The 19,937-nt window shown below is 31.0% G+C and overlaps 2 protein-coding genes across 6 annotated transcripts; both read right to left on the minus strand.

The window, feature by feature from the left end:
• Positions 1-4,271: 4,271 nt before the first annotated feature.
• On the minus strand, positions 4,272-7,079 carry LOC114403086 (membrane steroid-binding protein 1-like). The gene is made up of 2 exons (XM_028365814.1): positions 6,706-7,079; positions 4,272-5,011 (listed from the first exon to the last, which is right to left on the minus strand). Exons 1-2 carry the CDS (start codon positions 7,017-7,019, stop codon positions 4,648-4,650), a joined length of 678 nt encoding a protein of 225 aa, XP_028221615.1. The 5' UTR covers positions 7,020-7,079; the 3' UTR covers positions 4,272-4,647.
• Positions 7,080-10,180: 3,101 nt separating this feature from the next.
• LOC114401173 (F-box/LRR-repeat protein At3g48880-like) lies at positions 10,181-15,118 on the minus strand. Of its 5 annotated transcripts, XM_028363611.1 has the most exons (6): positions 14,984-15,110; positions 14,156-14,223; positions 13,877-13,980; positions 13,594-13,806; positions 11,400-11,804; positions 10,181-11,024 (listed from the first exon to the last, which is right to left on the minus strand). In XM_028363611.1, the coding sequence occupies exons 5-6, from the start codon at positions 11,756-11,758 to the stop codon at positions 10,466-10,468; spliced, it is 918 nt and encodes a 305-aa protein (XP_028219412.1). In that variant the 5' UTR covers positions 11,759-11,804; positions 13,594-13,806; positions 13,877-13,980; positions 14,156-14,223; positions 14,984-15,110; the 3' UTR covers positions 10,181-10,465. The 5 variants fall into 5 exon arrangements, with proteins under 5 accessions (XP_028219412.1, XP_028219414.1, XP_028219415.1 ...); XM_028363613.1 differs by having other exon boundaries at positions 13,594-13,980; XM_028363614.1 differs by lacking the exons at positions 13,594-13,806; positions 13,877-13,980.
• Between the last annotated feature and the right edge of the window lie 4,819 nt (positions 15,119-19,937).

Raw genomic sequence — 19,937 nt, forward strand, 5'->3', positions numbered from 1 at the left:
CGGCGGAAAGTAATTTTGAAGTCCTTCCCCATTTTCATGCCACAAGTTTTCGTGAAGATAGAACGAAAAATTAGTATATTCTTGTTCCAAGATTTTCGCAATGGTATTTTAATAAATTAAAAAGGGTACGCTGATAAATTTCACATTATTATATTTTTGTTAAATAGTTCATCAAACAGCATACAAAATAAATAAAAAAAGTTGTCCAATAATTTAGATAGTCATTATTCAGTTTTGTTCCTCTTGTACTGTAACATGATCCGTATCAAACGTACCCATTCTATTGTCATGTTTCCTAATTCCCTATTTTAGTTTTTTTTTTTTTACAAAATATTTTAGTTGTCTTAAATAGCTTGATGATCCATAAACGTTAGGGATTAATTTCCTTTACACAAAAAAAGAAGAAGTTTGATGATGCCTAAACTTTAGGGATTGATTTAGAGTGTGTTTTGCTCCATTTTATTTCTGTTTATTTTCTCCCACAAAAATGATATTTGTTGAAATTAAGGTTAAATATTTTGGGTATTATTTGAGTTCGATTTTTAATAAATTTTCGGTCAAATTCGATGTTTTTTTTTCCTGATAAATCGAAAGATTAAAAAAGAATGGATGAGTGACTGCCTAAGTAATCCGTTGATGATTGTGCCAAGTTGTCAATTTTTCTATGTGAAAATTTCTTTGAAAATGCACGTCATTAATTTCATAAACTTGTTTTCAAACTTCAGCTTTGTCATGCTAGATTCATGTAAGCCGAGGTTAAAATTTCCTAGCCATATATGTCAGTGTTTCTCTTTGTAACGGCTGGTATACAAATTGACAAATCCCATAGCGAAAAGAAAAGAGAACAGTGATGCACACAAGTATACGTTTTAATATTTTTTTTTTTTGTATTTTAATAAATCTAATACGACTAAGGGGAGTCAGCTGGCATGCAGGCTGCTTTGTTAAATAAACAAGAAATTGACATTATTGTTTTAAATTTAGGAAAAAAACAACCTAAATTCTTGACAATGTTAGCTAATTATTGCATAATATTCTATTGACAATCTGCCATTGACTAAAACTAATCTACGCTCGATAGCTTGATCGAATCAAACACTTTAAAAGGTAATTTACCTGAGAAGGGTATCTACTTTGAAGTATATACAATATAGCGCTGAAAGTGGTTTTCTTTTTGGGTGAAAAGCTGAAAGTATTTTGAAGTAAGGATAGTTTGATTGAGGTAGAGAAAAAATCATCTATAGCACCTGTAGAGATTGTGAACGCTATTTTACATGGAAAATACATAATATTGATTCCAAAAATTTAAAGAGGTAATGGGTCCACAGGTAATATTGAAAGATTTTTGTTGCATTTGGATTGCATGTTTCGTGTGAGATAAGGAATTATGAACTCTGTCTCCTTGACTTTAAATACAAGGAGAATTCCAACAGTGCAACTAAAGCCGAAGAAGTCTTACTTGATACGTGAAATTTTGGCCCTGTTTTGAACATAACTCATGGGTTTCATTTTATTCAGCACACCTGTATTGACTGGTTTCTTCAAGTTAATTTTTTTACTCTCAATTCATGATTTCCAGCCATGAAGGTGTTGAGTCCCTGAATACAATAAAACAGATTAGATTGACTATCAGCAAAATGCTATATAAATTTTGAGATCCAGGGTATGTTTGGATTTCAGGTGGGAGGGTTTAAAAGTAGGTTTGAGAATAAAATTAATTTAAAATAATCTTTAATTTTCCTTCAAAATTATGTTTGAGAGTAAAATTTTATCTACAAACTCGATTTTGGAGAAACAAGACTTCAAATACTTTTGCAAACTTAAATTCAAGCCTGCACTTAGAATTGCCTATTAAAGATATTCACAAACGTACAAGAAGTACTAAAATTTTCATGGCACTTTGGACAACTTTAATTATTAGGTTTTTAAGAATGAGGACCGTGATTAAAGAATTAGAAGTAAAAAAGTTTATTAAAAAATGTTATTAATGGATTCCCACTGTGATTTTTAATGCATTACCACCACGATTTCTATCGAAACTCTAATTTTTATTCAAGAATTGGTCCCAATTCCTTGATATGAACTTAGTGGATGGTAAGTAATTAATGTTAGGAGAGATCAATCCTTTATTCTTTTTTTTTGTAACTAAAAAGTGTGAAAAAAGAAAGTATGAGGGAATCTCTTATGCATGTTAGCTGTAATACATTTCTTCATGAATTGAATAGGATGTCAGGATCATTCTATCTCCACAAATCTTTTTAGCAACTGTAGGGCGATCATGTCTAGGCTAAAAAAAATACACTGATAGTATCCTTGGTTGGATTGGATTGAAGTAGGTTCAAGCTCTGATTTTGCATTATTCTCATAATTTATACGCATAAACTAAATAAAGAAGTGTGGAGGTTCAAAATTTCGCGCAATCAACTTTGAAAACTAACTCCTATTAGGTATATCAAAATTCACATACGCATTATGTTCATACTTAACGTTATTGGCATCCTGAAACGCTATTAGCATTTAACACTAAATAGATATACGTAAACACTAATTTGATTTCATTTTTGTTTCTTCTGTTTTAATGTACACATACCATTTTCCCCGGCTCGTCTAGCTGGATACGAGGTTTTTGTTGACAAACGACAGGTGAATCCCTTCTCCCCACAAGTTTGCGTTCCAAAAAGAGAAAAGAGAGCATCCAACAAGTGAATCTCATTGAACACTTAGAAAGCAACAACAAACCATCCACTATCAATTTTTTGCCTTAATACAAACATGGGATCAGATGAAAATTTTCAATCAAACGATTTTGAAGAATTATTCCAAAGGTTAGTCCTTAGTTTATTCGTGGTACAGAGCAACCCATTATTAATAGGGATTGTACAATTGAAGGAAACCCACTACTCAGTCCAAGATATAATCCCTTTTTGATAGGGAATACATATTATTTTTTTGAAATATATTTAGATAGTTCAGAGTTTCAGACGAAGTTTTGGGATTAAATCTTTTCAATTTTATAGACACACAAAAAAAAATCATATCAACAAGAAATAATTACTTGATTTAAGATTAATATTATAGAATTCATATAAACCTTTTCATTTGAGTAAATCATTGTAAGATTGACAAAGTACTTTGTCTTTAAGCATATTATTAGGGTTCAATTTCAGCTTTATTGAAAAGACACGTTGGAGAGGACGATTTTTAGATTTCAATATCTTTATGAGAAATTAGTCTTTGACTCTTGATTGAGAAATATTCTAAGTTGAAAAAAAAATCTACAAATTTATTTTTGAAATTATAAGTATAATCACTATAGTTTCTAATTTTTCTAAACCCTTATTTAATCCAGGCTAATGGAGTATCTCACACCTTAGCTAGCAATTCAACTAGTTTCCCTCAAGCTTATGCTTTTCCTGTAATTCCTCATTGTATCCAACAAATTATTGAAATGGGAATAGTATGATTTTGTTGTTGTAAAAAAAAAAACCCTTATTCCTGATTTTCTAAATAATCGTATACTTCTTTTTACTTCATTCTTCATTATTATTAAAGATGAAGTAAATAAATTTTTACAATTAATAAAATTAAAATTATTGAGAATTTGAAACTTAGATTATGTTTAGATAATTATCCTCAGAAATAAAAGAAGTTTCTAAGTTAAAATTAAAACTTCTCTAAAACTTGATTTTAATTTATAGATAAAATATATTTAGAACTACTCAGGAAATTTACCTATTATCACTCTGGATATCTTGTATCTTAGTCTTGAATTACCTTCCTTGCTCCTCCCACCCAAATATAGAGCGTAGAAATCAAGAGAGCTAAATTCATAAATAGGGAATAATTCATCTAGAAGTTTGAAATTAACCTCTTTTAAGTATTTTTCATTTGACACTCCCGTATCCGCGCAAAGCTGTCCCAATGGCACTCGTCATTCTTGATACCGAAGACTATTTTCTTTTATGACATTCACACCACATAATTTTCGTTGTTGCTTTTATTTGACTTTTATGCAGATTTTTTTTTTGGATGTAGATGACGTTTATGCAGATGAAAGTGAAGCCATTCTAGCCGGCATATATATCTAGCTATAAGTTTTCAGTTCCAAAGTAATAAGTGCATCCAATTGAGAGCTATCGGCTTTAGAAAGCAACATCACACCATCCACTATGAATTCCTTGCCTTAATACATGCCATAGGACGAATTTTCACTCGGAATTTCTGGGATAAAAAAGCCACAGCACTTGAAGTCACTAAGCTAGACCAATGCATAGTTCAAAAGACTTACCCTTCATTTATTCTTGCCATAGAGCAACGTATTATTCAATTAAACAAAAGATCATTCATTACTCAGCCTAAGTAAGATAAGACCCCAAATGTCATTGCTCTGTTGCATTTAAATGGTATACATACTACGGAATTCTAAAAGAAGATCTAACTTAAAGTTACTCCCCTTTTTTTTGGATCCACACATAAATTTACCCGGCAATTCATTATTTATGAGACTGAATATTCAAGCAAAGGCACGGTGCAGAAGAGGTGGCCTAGACTATCTTCGAAAACTTGCCTTACATTTTGGTCAGTCTTTACTATGAAGTTCTTTTTTTCTCCATTTTCTGCAGGGGTATTTGTGGCACAACTCAGCCATTACTCTTTATCGGCATCAACATTTGAAGGGGTTTCATCACTTTTAACAGCTGGAGTTTCTAATTTGCCATCTTCAGTATCAGTAGGCTTGGCAGCAGCATCAATATCACGGGAAGTAGATTCTAATGGTTCACCAATGGACTCTGGTTCAGTTACTGGAACTTCTTCACTTTTAACAGTTCCAACCTTCACATACTTGCTCATAAACTTATATTCCCAGTCTTGTAAGGCATCAAGCTCAAACGGACCAAGACCAGAAATATCCCCAGTCAGATCTTTCTCTTCAAAAGACATCTTCGCTAAGGCTCTGCTAGCATCCTTGCCAGCAAATAGGGCATAAGGTCCACCAGGTCCATAAAACATCCTGGGAAGGACACAATTCCACATGATAAAAATAAGGGGTGTTAACACCCTATCAAATAAAACATATAAAGAAACAAATAAAATCAGCACATATTTCATTCTCAAATAATTGAGATGTATCATGTTGTCAAGCAAAGTCACATATCACATCAGTTTCTTGGATATCTCCATTTAAAGATTGAAGGTATACATTCTCTTAAGGAAGGCCAAGGTTCATACTCAATGTTGTGTCAAATGATGTTGTAATCACAATCAAATGAAACTGGCTAGAGCAGGGCCAAGTTTCATAGTTTAAGACTCGAGAAAGTCCAGCTGAGCTAAACTGGCTAGAGCAGCCCAAACATAAAAACAAATGATGCTTATTGTAATCAAAATCAAATGAAGCACATCGAGGACAAAATATGCACACCTGCTCATTAGGGGTATAAAAGGGTTAAAAATGGGTAAGTTTCAGAAGAAACAAGTTAGGTTGCAATGACAATGTTTTTACTGTATCTATAGACAATAAATGGGCAATAAGCACTTTCCATCAAAACATGCATAGATGTTCTTGTTTTCCTTTCACAGACATATTCATATAATCCTCAGATCAGAGATCACATGATACATACTGTATAAAAATTGTATGAAAATACTAGCTTATAGGAAAAGTTGATTTTGGATAATAAATGGGACACTCCAAGGCAACAGGACTGATTTAGAGATAACCCAAAAACATTACTTCCATAAGAAACTAATTGCACACAAATCCAAAGTTAGCAGAGAGAAGAGAGAAATTTCACATTTACAAAAGACAAACACTGATATCACACATTACTCAGCCTCTCAAAACAGTACCTTCCAACTCAATAAAATTAAGCCAATTAAAAATAAAGATCCTACGAGTACTACTACATTTTTTCAGCATTGAGATGCATCAACGTGTACACAAACATGTAGAAATAAGAAGTAAACAGTGAAGTTTCCACCTTCCACCCATTCATACCAGCAAACAGTAAGTTAATATGGATGGGGAAGTTGCAAAATGGAGTGTTAAAACTGAAAAAGAACTTCAACACAACCTAAAGTTTCTATAATTCCCGTGTTCAACCTATGCAATCCCACCTTCCAATTTACTCCTCAAACCACGGACAATGGCAGTTTGTTTGTTGTAAGTAAAATGTCAATTCGCACACTTCCCAATAAAAAAAACACCCGTTCCAATGTAAATCTCTTGACTGAATTTAATTTAGACACATGTCCTTGAATGGTTCAAAATCAATTCTTCTAAATTCCAAAGCAAAGTAGCAAACAGGTCCTTAATAATACGAGAGGCATCTTATCTTCTCTGCCACAGGAAGAACAAAAAAACAACATAAAGGAGCCACATGCAAAAAAGAAAAAAAAAACTGACCTTCACAAAAACAAAAGTAACTCAAAAGTTTCATATAGATTGATAGATTGATCATCAACACAAAAGGGCACCCGAAATAGCACAAATGGGGAAAAAGATTAAAAAAAAAAAAAAGACGGACAATATAAACCAAAAACAAGAAGGATAACCTAAAAAAACTCCAACTAGGAAAGGTAGGCATTGACTATTCAACACAAAACAAATAAATAAATAAAATACCCAAAACCTAAAATGAGCGTAGACAATCAAAATTAAAAAAATGCAATTTGGAACAAAGGGGTGGGTTTTGTGAGACAGTAAACCTGCTCTGGGAGACATCATAGATCTGGGCCTTGATGGCCATGAGCAAGGGCTTCTCGGGATCGGTGCCGTCGTAGGCCTTGAGCTCCTCCGCTGTGATCTCGCCGAGCTGAACCGGGGGGCGCAGAGGCGGCATCTCCTCCTCCTCCTCGACGTGGCGGTGGCGGTGATGGTGATCGTCGGAGGAGCCAAAGAGACCCGTGACGACGTAGTAAACGGCAAAAAGAAGCGCCAGCACCGTGAAGAAGGTGGAAGGAGAGAAGCCAGTGTAGGCTACGATGGCTTCCTTCAGGGTTTCCCACAGCTGCACAGCCATCACTCCGTGTTAGAGAGAGAGAGAGAGAGAGAGAAATTGAGGAGGCTGTGAAGAGAAAATAAAATAGTAATATATATAATCAACTCAGAATCTTCGGACCACAGGGTTTGGTCTTGAATTTCTTGTCGTATCTACGCACCTAACCCCACTGTTCATTTCGGCAAATTAATACATTTAGGGCTCAAATGGTGCTGAATACTATTGGATTTCTTTTTTTATTAGAGGTGAATAGGGATATGATAGCTTTTTTTTTAAAAAAATTCAGTTTTTATTTTCTCAATATTTTTCATTCAATTTTCTGTTAGTATTTTTTTTAATTTTTTTTTACCTATTTTTAGTTTCTTGTTTATATTTATTGCTCAAAATTAATTGTTGTTTGGTCAATTTTTACTCTGTAGGGTTATCTTATATTTGACATTGCTTCTAAACAATAAATATAGATGAGGAATTCAAAATGGATAAAAAGTTTTAAAGAAATTAAAAATAATGATGAAAAAATAATGAAGAAGTAAAAATTACTAAAAATATTTTGAGAGACTAAATATTATAATATAAAAAAGTGAGGAACTTAAAATTTAATTAATCCTTTTTTATTCTTATAAATATATTTTCGTAATAAAAAATCATGAGATTAATCCTTGAAATATAATAATCACTAAAATAAATTTTATCGTAAATTTTTTTCATAGTAAGATCAAAAAATCCAACTCATACTTAAGAAATTTAGTCATTTATCAACTCTAATGGAGCATGTTAGTGTTAGTATACTGGATTGCATATGATACATGTGATAAAAATATGATAAAATAAAAATTGGATAAACTATAATTTTATTTCAATATTTTTAGTTATTCTTCGTTAGTTAATAGTATAATTTTAAACACTCAGATTGAATGCGAAAAGCATCATGAGTGAGAGCAGTATATATTTTACAATAAATATAATAATAATTTTAACATTATATATAATTAAATTGTGAAATAAAAAATAACAAAACTTAAATTAAAATATACTTTACAGTATATATTTTAAAATAAATAATTTCATTGTAAATATAATATCATGTTATACAAAATATTAATAATCCATGATTTTTTTATTGGAACCAATACATGATTATTAAAAAAAATTAATACCTTTCAAAAGAATATTATCTACTAAGAAGGATTGAGACAAGCTAGAACGTTATCAAAATTTGTCTTAAAAATACATTGGTACTATTTTTAAAATTCAAATCCGTTCAAGTCAACCTTGGGTCCAAATGAAGAAGATATAATACACATTAATAGTAGTATAATTTGAAAATATAATTATAGAGTTCATTAATATAGTCAATTTAAATTTTAGTTTACTAATATTATTAATATGTATTGAAATTTTTTGAAAAAAAATACTTTTTATTCAATTATTAGTAAGATTATTTTAATAAATTAGTTTTGTTTTGAAAATAAAAACTTAGGTAAGTTAAATCTTAGGGTCAGACACTCGTTACTCATTAGGGTGAAGATAAATTTGATGACCCAAAAAATATTAATAAAATACTTACATATTATACAAAGAAAAGAGATTATCCATGAACAAAATAGACAGTTAGAAACTTGAACTCATTTTTTTGTGAGTTATATTCTTACCTTATGTCGTTGCACTTATCTATTCCATTTCTCCCAGTTATTTTTGCAGTTAAAATAATTAATTTGTCTCTCTAAATTGAACTATCCTCGATTCTTTTTCTTCTTCTTCTTGTAAAATGAACGATTTGAGCGAAGGGGCGCCGCTATGGCCTTTGGTATGCTTGCTTAAAACCTCGTATAAATGTATAATTAAGATATATGGTTGCTTATGTTTTATTATGTAGAAAAGAAGGCGAAATTTTGGAATAGAGCCAAGAGAGTATTGAAGGGATAGAAATATTGGCTGAGGCGAAAGAGGAAAGAAAATTTCGAGTTTTTAATTTTTAAATAAAATTAACTTACTAAATAACCCTATTAATTAACTAATTTAAGTAAAATACAATATAATTTGTGTCTAAATATTTTGATTCGTGTTATTAATGTGAGTAAACTAAAATTTAAATTAACTCGTGCCAGTAAATTCCTTAAATATTTTTTAATTGTAAAAACTTGTTCTTGATATTGACATTGTACTGGTTGATGAAGATCTTATAGCGCAAAATTTTGAGAAAACTGGACTGTATTTTGGACTGAATTCAAGTCAGGTTCAATTTTTTTTATCAAAATATAGTTGAGTCAGCTTCAAATGGTAAGTGTTGATCAACATTCAGGTACAAAACTCCTAAAATACATTATTAAATAATGAAATATTTAGACTGAGAGGAAAGTTAATTGGTTGCTATACCAAAAACAAAGTAGTATTGTTTCCAAAAAGATCTTGGATCCTATGTCAAGAAATTCATATTTTAATTTAGTAAGTAAATATTTATTATATAATACTACTGTAATAAAATAACCACTGAACTAAACGTTCAAGTATACGCTGCAAATATTCACCACTATTACCTGCAAATATAGAATGTAAACTAATGTATCTAAACTGCGAATGCAAATTGTTGCTTCTCGTTGGAGTTATTAAAATTGAAGTTACCATCGAAAATTGTGACTTTGTAGAATGGAAGTCGTATACAACTTCAATTTTAATTTTAATAAAAAAAATAAAAACAAGACAAGTCTTACTTGGTATGTATGACTTTGGACTTCCATTCTAGAAAAATTAACACAAGTCGGGTACAAGAAATGTGACTTTATTTTTGCAACTCATCTGTCTAATCTAAAACTTATCTCGTTTAGGTAAATGTTTTTCAATTTACATTAGTTCCATAAATTTTAAATCAAGTTATCCCCCAGGATAAAAAAGAATTCGATACATCCTATATACTTGGTGCATAGGTTAGATAATCTTAAACAAAAATTAATGATACATTGATATGTAATTGAATGACATAGCAAAAACCTGTACACTGTCAGTGAGTGGACTATTTACTCATTGCAGTGCAAAATTTCAATCTACGACAATGAACAAGAACAATAGTATTTGACTCATTCTGCAGTGATTATCCCCAACACTCACCCTGCACATGTAAATGTTCTCATTTCGAACCCTTAAAGACTAGTTGGCTACTTGTAAATGTTGAAACTAAAGAAGAATGGCCAAAAACTAATCTCCTTATATTCTATAAAGAACCATAAGTCTTGTCAAATTTTCATGATTTAAAACACTTCTCAAAATGAAACCAACTACAGAAACAAAACTTATTATTCCTATATACAGTTACAAGATTTGGCTAACTCCTAAAGGGTGCAACAGCATTCATTTGTAAGAATTAAACTTTGTTTATTTGAATCTACATTTAAGGTAGCAGCATTACTTAACAACAGAAAATGTGACATAAGCAGTAACAACTAGATCACTATCAGATCACTTCCGTTTGCTTAAAGTGAGAGAGACCTCACCTCATCTGTTTTCCAAAGCCCTTCCTCGTACTTGTACCACCTAATCAGTCCTTCATCAGTTCTTGTTCGTTGGCACATGACACACGAGTCTTCCATGCATGTGAGAAATTCACGTAATCGAGAAGCCTTCTGACGAATAGTCACATCAATTTCTTTAATGATTCTTTTTTGTTGAGGAGCTGGGAGGGCTTCCATCAGAACACAATGTGATATGTTGAGCACTTCCAAGTGTTGTAAGTTGTCAAGGATGAGAATGAGAACATCCTTATATAGCATGGAGCATCGAAGGCTCAAGATTCGTAATTTTGGAAGAAAAGCAGCAAGTGATGAAACAAAGAAAATGTCACATGGCCCCATGATCTTGAGTTCACTAAAGTTCTTGCAGTGTGTTGAGATTTCCTCCAAAATATATGGTGGATTTGCTATACTAGGCATTGTCAGGGACTCTAACTCTTTCCAGCCACGAATGGCTTTGCACATTCCTGGTTTCTTGATTCTGTTCCAAGCTGGCAGAACGAGTCGCCTGAGCTGTGGGCACCTGCAAAAGGGACATGATTAACTCTTTGGACAAACTACATGTGCAACCTCCATTTTGAAGGAATGTTAATAACCAACAATGGTTACCCTCCTACTCGTCTAAAAATTGAAATACAACTACTCTATCCTACTCATTTTCAAATATTTTCCAGCAATCCAGGGTAAAAAATCTCATAAAAGCTAGTCCTAATATAGTTATTGACCCAATATTAAGCAACATTAGGATGTCTGGATGTGAGCTTCAACGGTAGAGATGATCAATCAACATATCATATTCCACAAGGTTGTATACAACCTGTCTGTATTGATTTTATATGGTTCGTGCAACTTTATATGTTCAATACATAGATATAATGATTTTGAAAGTTGAAGTTACCTTTCAGCAGTGTATGTCAACTGTTCATCACTTACGTACAAGTTGAAATGGAAGATCAAAGTCATTATACTCTGCTGGCTGAGGCTCAGGGAAATCTTCAATATACGCGTTAACGTCCTATCAGATCGTCCATCAACATAAACAAATGGCTCTAATGGGATCTTGATGAAGTTAGATCTTAACATTGATAAATCTAGTGTTTTCCAGAGAAGTGGATCACAGCATGCCATGCGCCATGCACTACAAACACGAGAGATGCCGGATGTCAACTCAAAAATGTCAAGCAACTGAAAAATCTTCACCAAAATATCTATGTCCAGATCCTCCCATCTCCTTATGTAAGAATCGTTGTCTTCCATTATGCCAGTTTTCCAAATCTCTTACTGAATTTCAGTGTAAAGAAACCTACAAAAATCAGTGGTAAGTTTAAACCATTAGAGTGAAAAACTAATAGCAGCACATGAAAAGAATAGAACTTCCGAAATAAACAGAGGATAACAGCAATTACAAGCAAGCTTTTAAATCCCGGATAGCAACATGTATTGGCCAACCCCAAAAGCATTATAGTGGTATGGCCACCATTCTAAAAAAATTCATATGATTTTTATAATGTAAACAATATACATATAAATTCTCAAAAAATGATAAAAAAAAATACATTCAAAATTCATGATATTCATAATTAACAATAAAAAGTCATAGGTGTCTAGAACAAAACATAGAAGTAAATACCAACAAAAGTCAAATTCAAGTTCCCTAGATACTAGATAGGAAATAGGAATCATAAATCACCATCTTCTAAATCCAAATCTTCTTCCTTATCATGTTCACTACTGTGACAGCTGTAGATTTCTTCCTCTTCCCCCTTTTGTAACGCTGCCGAGAAGAGAAGGAGAAGAGATGGATGTCGCAGGAGGAGTGGGTAGCAAGAAAGATGAAAGGGCTTAGAGGAGTTTGATTTCATAACTTTTGAAAGTGTTTCAGACTTTAGAAGAGTTTTTTCATTAAATATATATAAGCAAAGCAGAATGATTTCAAAAAATACCCCTTCAAAAAAGCCCTAACGGTAATGCCCTGAGGTCATTTTCAGAAAAACAGAATAGCGGCACTATTCAGGCCGCCAGGCCCACTACAACTGCAACACTGAACTGCCCGACTACAGAGGTCCCCCTTGCAGTCAGGGCCTGTTGCGCTCCACCATGGCACTATAGCAGCGCTATAACGCACTATTATCAAATCTCAACCCTTATTATAAGCATCACCACATTGCCCCATTTTTTATTCAAGGAAATAAATGATATATTTATTTATTTATTAATTAGGGTCTTTTTAAGCGTTGGTCTTTTGTCTTTATCTTCAGTTTATGACACTTTTTATTATAATGATCACATTGTCACATCTTTGGAGCAAATAAATACATGATCAACTTAAATTCACAACTTTTATACTTTGCTCTTTGGTCTTAAGCTTTCAGACTTTGGTCTTCAGTGTTTTATCTTATGTTCATCACACTAATGTATTTTAGGGTTTTCATCCTTTCATGCTCCAACCTTCCTCTTCCAGTCAATATTTCAAGTCTCCATTCTACTAATACCACGTTATTTAAAGATAACAGATGGAGAAACATACAGATTTCATTTTCTAAACAAGATAATCATAAATTATAAGCCAGAAAATTTAAGAAAGGTGTAAATTTCATTTCAAGTTAAAAACATTGAGCATGAGATACTGGTGCTTCATTCACAAAAATGAAGATTTTAGCTCACAAATAACTAAATATACTCAATTTCTTAAGAAAATCTTTTGGAACATACCACTTAATCTCACATCACAAGTTTTGAGGAAGACAACTTTCTTTGTTATTCTACAAATTAATGGGAGCGATACCATTTCCTTATAGGGCATTTAGTACATAGAGTGACTAGAGTCTTCTTTTTTTATTTCTAAGAATTCATGAATTATGTTTCCTAGTAATCCTATTTTCTTGAGTATGGCTAAAACTCAACAATTGTCTTTAGTATGTTTAAAAGATTCTTGAGAATGTTATCTTGAGTATGGCTAAAACTTTCCTATTTTCATCAGAATCTTAGATTTCTGCCCCCTTCTATAGGAATATTTTATTGAGATTTGAGAAATAGTTAAAATAAAATCCTGGAAATGTTAGTTCCTTAGACTATTTTAAAAAAAATCATACCAAACTACGTGTGCTGGCCATATTCTGCCTTCACTTTACTGCCATAGGTTTCACATCACCTGGCCGCCATCGATCTTAACTTAACCGACATCTATCACCCGACCTGCACATGATGACATTCCATTTCCCCTCATCCACTTATCTCCTTGCCACGTCACCACGTGTAAGAATGACCAACTTGCCACGTGCTTGATAACAGAACAACCATTTTTCCTGCCAGATTCCACACTATATAAGATGTCCTTTCTTCAACAGGTATTCATCCATTCATTTTTTCACTCACCTCTGTCTTGTGACTTGGGCATCATAGCTTTCGCTGGTGCACCCTCACCATCTGCTCCGCCAAAGCCACTGTCATGCTCCACTGTCACCCTCAAGACTTTTCCACTGAACAATACGAATTTAACATTCCCAACTTAAGATTTCTATGAAACCTAAAAGAATGTGTCTACCAAACACCCCGTCCTAATATACAGTGTTAGTCATTAGTTAATTAAATAATTGACAGTACTAAGTTTCAGCACAAGTTCTGATTAATCTGCAGGGGCTAACAATCTTTTACCTTCACCCTGTGAGAAAATTGAGAGAGAAGTTCACACTCATCATCAAGAACCACCATGGATACAACCCCTGTCCATGGTCATTGAACTCAATCATTTTTGCCTGAACTTACAAATCAAACACAGATAAAATGCTAAATCACCAACATAGCATCTCCAAGAAGCAATTAATGATTCCCATAACCTCTTTACTAAATATCATTAAATCTACTCGATGATTCTCATGAGTAGGAATTTTTTTTTTTAAGAGATGTGAGAACAGCAAAGACGACCAAACAAAGAGTAGAAAACAACATTCACAAACATTCACTCAACAAACAAAACTTATCATTGAAAATGAAAATTGGATGTCAAATGAGTGGGAGAATGAACAATTAATCTAAACAAAATTAACAATTGGTACTCATTCAATCGAACTCTCTCGTACAATTACTCGTGTTTCACTCAGCCACTTACACCAACTTCAAAACTTTCATGTCAAAACAATTACTCGTATTTCACAAAAAAGCCTCAACGAAAAATCGTAACTATCACACACCAGATCTCGAAAGCAGAAACCGAAGAAGTCCAGGAAGGACCAATCAGCGCCAAAATCTTGAATTATTGATCAAACAAAATTCCAGACACCCAGAAATGAGAAGGCACAGAAAACAACTCTTGGAAACTAAAGAAATTCTGGGTCATTCGTTTAAGATGAAGATCTAATCCCCCGTTACCCCAAAATTTAAGCTTGTTATACACACAAGAACATAGGCAGATGTAGAAGTGCATGCGTGTGTGCTTTGTGATCGTTGTTTTGTGTAGAGTAAGAAGAGAGAGAAGAGACATACCTTAAGAGAAGAGAAGCAGTGTGCGGTGTGGATTTTGGCGTCGTTGAGTAGCTGAGTTGAAGCTGAACAAGTGCAAAGGTTCTGAGTTGTCCGTTCATGCTTTGCTTTGTGGTTTTTTTTTTTTTTTTTTAAATTTATATATAAATGTTACCGAAACATGTAAAATTGTGAGAAGAAAGGTGGATGTAGATGCGGATTCCAAGGGGGCGGTGGGAAATTACGGAAAAAGGCTTAGCTTAGGTCACGAAATGTCATTTCCGATCAAACAAAACAAAACTTTGTTTGGGAAAAAAAATTAATTGCAGTTAATTAGATATTTTTAAGAGAAAAAAGTGAACCCACAGGATAAAAATTTAACATCATCCGGTTCCAATATGATAAATTTATTATTTTTTAAAAATGATCATTTTAAAATAATTTAAATAAAAATTTGTAATTAAAGAATAATATTTTATATGATTAGACATGAAATTCTTTTTAATATTATTTTACTATTAAATTTTGAATTAGAATTTCACATTCATTCACAATCTATATAATAAAAGTTTGGATTGAAAAACATATTAAATAGTCACTAAAAGTTATAAATTAACAAATACAATCATTTAAGTATAAATAATTATATATGACGGTGAATTTGTTCGCTTTTATTGTATATTTTAAAAACTTATTATCAAAGTTCATATATTATCATACATAGTAATATATTTTTTGCAAGTAAAAAAAATAATGTGTTTCTTCTTCTTCTTTTTACAAGCCTACACATCTTTCATGGGATTTGGAAAGCAATTATGCGATAATAAACTCAATCAAGTAGGACAATATAATTTTATATAAAAAAAGGTAGGACAAGATAATAAATGTTTTATTCCAATATTTAAAGTAAGATAAAATGTCATTGATGACAATACAATTCTTTTTATATATCAATGTACATTAGTAATTAATTTCCTAAAAGTTGGCAAAAATATCTAAATAGAATTCTAATTTTGATTGAAAAATAACTTAAAAAGTTTGTATTTAAGTTCTTGAAAAAAATACATTTTCTCACTCGAATTCTACATAAGAAAATTATGTAAAATCTTGTTTTTTAAAAAATATTTGTAAAATTTAATAAAATCTCATTTATGTTATGAGTAATGATATATCTTCTTATTTTCGGACAAACCTTCCTATCACTCCAACTTTATGAAGAAAATGCTAAATGAAAAGATAAATATATTTAATGTCTTAAAAATATAAAATACATTTACTACTTCCACATAAAGAAAGCATGATATTTGATAGAAAATGTTGAGAGAAAATTTAAAATTATTCCTTTTATATACATCCGTGTGTGACATAAATATAAAAAAATATAAAACTTTCAAGTAAAATATTTATTTATATTCTTTTACATAGAAAAAATGACGTCAGAGGTGGTTTGGTTTCAGTTCAGTAACAAATGTTGTCGCGAGTTTGAAGTTGACTACCCACAATAACATAGCTACATACATCACATGCCAGTGAATCTATTGGATTTGTTTGCCTATGCTGATGCTATGTCTACCTCTCTTATCTATTTTCATCCTCACATTTTAATTTACAAAACTAAAATTATACTATTATATTAAAACACTGATTAAAAATTAGAAAATATTTTTTTATTAAACACAATAAAAACACATTAATAACTCTCTTTCGTATTCGCGTAAAAAAACACTTTCATGTTTTTAATTTTAATTCTTTGATCAACATTTTAAAAATATTCATTAACATTATCTAATTATATGTATTTTACCAACAGCTAGCGCCAACTTTTCTTCAGGTATGGACCTGTGGCTTTAATTTTTTCCCTTTTCAAATAAATTGCTTTTTGGTTTTAGGTTGTGCTCAATTTTGCCTAAAAATAAAGGTTGTGTTCGATTTCAGAGGCTGTGGGATCCGTAGAGTAAATTTCTCTCTTCACAATAACCATCTTAAACAAGAAAAATAGATTATTTGTACTTAAAATCGAACCAGAAATACTCACATAAGGGCATAATGATATTTGTGTCTTAAATTTAATTTTCTTGTTATTTTCACTCTATTTCTCACCTATTTTACTTAAAACAAACAAAATAACATGTTATTTTATTTTTATTCTATTTTTCTCTTTTCAAATAATCTCTATTATATTTTTATATATTTTATTTCTCTCCTCTAAACCAAATCAAATAAGACATTAATTGGTATCAAGTACAAGAAGAATACTGGTTTGCCTCGTTTTGGTGGATTTAAGTGCAAGGAAGGAAAAGATTGGGAGAAAAATATGTATAAAGAAAAAAAAATACATTAAATTATGTGATAAGAAATGAAGATAAAGATAAGAAAAAAGGTAAACAAAAAAAAACTTAGTATATATTCATGTTGTAATTTGTTAACATATTTCAATTAAAAAAAAAAGTGAGTGTACATTGAGAAAGAAAATGCAATATTATATTTACAGAAAAAATGAGCTATACATTGATTAATTTGTACAGTATTATTCAATTATAAGTTATCATAATATAAAGATTGTTAGTTTTTACAATAATTTTCTTAAAAATTATACCAACAATCATTTGATTGTTTGATGATACAATTTTTTTATATTATTAATATGTGACCATTAAATTCGAATTTATATCATAATTTATAGAACATTTTCCCTCTATCTTTCTATTATATATGACGTATTTTATTTCATTCTTCTTTTCTTATTTTGTATGAATTACTATATAAATTATATGATTTCTCAAATAAAATTATAAAAAATGCTCTTTTTATGCATGCAACAAACATAATTTCACACCTGACATAATAGTAAATTTGGAGAATAGGTGGGCAAATAAAGTGGAGGTAAAACCAACTATTTTGATAACATTATATTAATAATTTCTATATATTATTAATATAAAGAAACTTACATTGGTTAGCCAATAAAATAATCATTGCTGGTATGATTGTAAAAATGATTATTATGAAATCAACAAATTTATTATACAGATTTTTGTGATTGAATAATAATGTGACTATTTATTCTAATAAAAATAATAAAATATACAAATTTACATACAATTAATGATATATAAACATTCCATTATTTTAAATACTCAACCAATTTTTTTTATTTTTCTTTATTTCTCTTTTCTTATCACATCATGAACTCTACTACACTTATATTTTTTTTCTTCTATTTTTACCCTTTCAATAGTTGTTAAGATAGAGTATAAATGTACTCTAAAATCACATGCAAAGTTTAAATTGTCTTGACTTGACTTCTTTTAAATTAGAAGTTTTTTTTTTTTTGTTAAAAAATTCTTCCTATACTTCTTTAGGTCGCACAACCAAATTGCAACTCAAGCTTTACGTTTCATATCATATCTAAGGGATTCATTCTTTCTTTAGGGTGTATATTTAATTTGATTCTTTAATACGATATATTCAGATGAATTTAAATTTCCAAATTATTTAATTACCTTGCCGCATTGCCATGCATGGGATCCGATATTTAGCTTGCATGTTGTAGGTAGTGGTAATTCATACAATTCCATTCACATTGGACACTGGAGTGTCTACACAGTTTTTTTTAGCAAAAATGTAAATGTCAATAAACTTAATAAAGATACTTGTGATAGAAAATTATCAACAGTTTAGAAGGACATGCGAAATCATCCAGATTGATAATTGATTTATTTGTTATACTCAAACTGAAATATCAAGTTCAGCTATAGATTAAGCTGAATTGTGATTTAGGTGTTGTTGGATTCTACGCGGAGAGTGACAAAGCCCAGTGTCTAAGTTAGCCGAACTTTATCTTCAGGTAGTGAAACATGTCATTTTGTTCTTATCGAAATGAAGTGACCGGGTTTCAAGTAACATCTGTGGTTGATTTAAGATTAAAAAAAAAACGTTTTACTACATCACAAATCATAATCCCTCTATAGAACCCAGGTTAATTTTTTTTTTATCACATACTCTTTTTTTAGGTGTAAAAATAATAATTTGCATTTCACTGTTCAGGAATAGTCAATAGGCGTGCATATAAAAAAATGATTTCATAGCTTTGCTATAGGGGTCAATACTGATCGAAATATGATATCCACAATTCAATGAGAACCTACCCACTGTGATCAAGATAAATACATGTATTCCTGGCTCTTTCAATTTGAGAGAGGTAAGATCTATCTGCTAAACTTATTAATTATTATTGATTGATATACAAATCTACCAGAACCTGTGAAGACTTGAATGAATAGTTGTTGTTGATGAAGATTTTGATTGAATCACAAACTTCCCGTGCACGGTGACTACAATTGGTTTGTGAGATTAAAACATAAACCTTCCATCAGAACCTATGATATACACACCATTCCTATTTCATTTTCATTAATGGATGGTGACTGAGTAGCATAATAGTTGGTAAAGATTTTTTAAGTTATACAATTGATACTACAACACTCCACGACATAATTTTTCCTCTATCTCTATTATATCAACCACTTTATCACACATTTTCTCCTCTCCTCTTATTTTTCACTTTACTGTTCTAATTATCTGTCACATTTTATCAGACCTGATTGTTCTTATCTAATTTGCGTGTGCGTGTTTCTCTATTACATCAATCATTTTATCAAACTTTTCCTCTCCTCATTATCTGTCACTTTATTGTTCTTACTATCACATTTCCCACATTTAACACTTTATTCTTCTAAATGTGACTATTAAAAATGAGAAATTTAATTTAAACCATTAGATTAAAATTAAATGATTAAATTACATATTTAATTATAAATCAGTGGACTTTCTTTAAAAGTCTCACATACCCTTTAATTAAAAAGGAATAAAACTGAAATTTATAATTAAACACGAAATCTAAGTGCCAATCCAATAATTATAATTAAATGTTATTTTTTAATAACTAAAAACTCTTATCTGATATGCATGCTTAATT

This window comes from Glycine soja, chromosome 20 (genome assembly GCF_004193775.1).
Source record: "Glycine soja cultivar W05 chromosome 20, ASM419377v2, whole genome shotgun sequence".
In the NCBI taxonomy this organism is placed as follows: Eukaryota; Viridiplantae; Streptophyta; class Magnoliopsida; order Fabales; family Fabaceae; genus Glycine; species Glycine soja.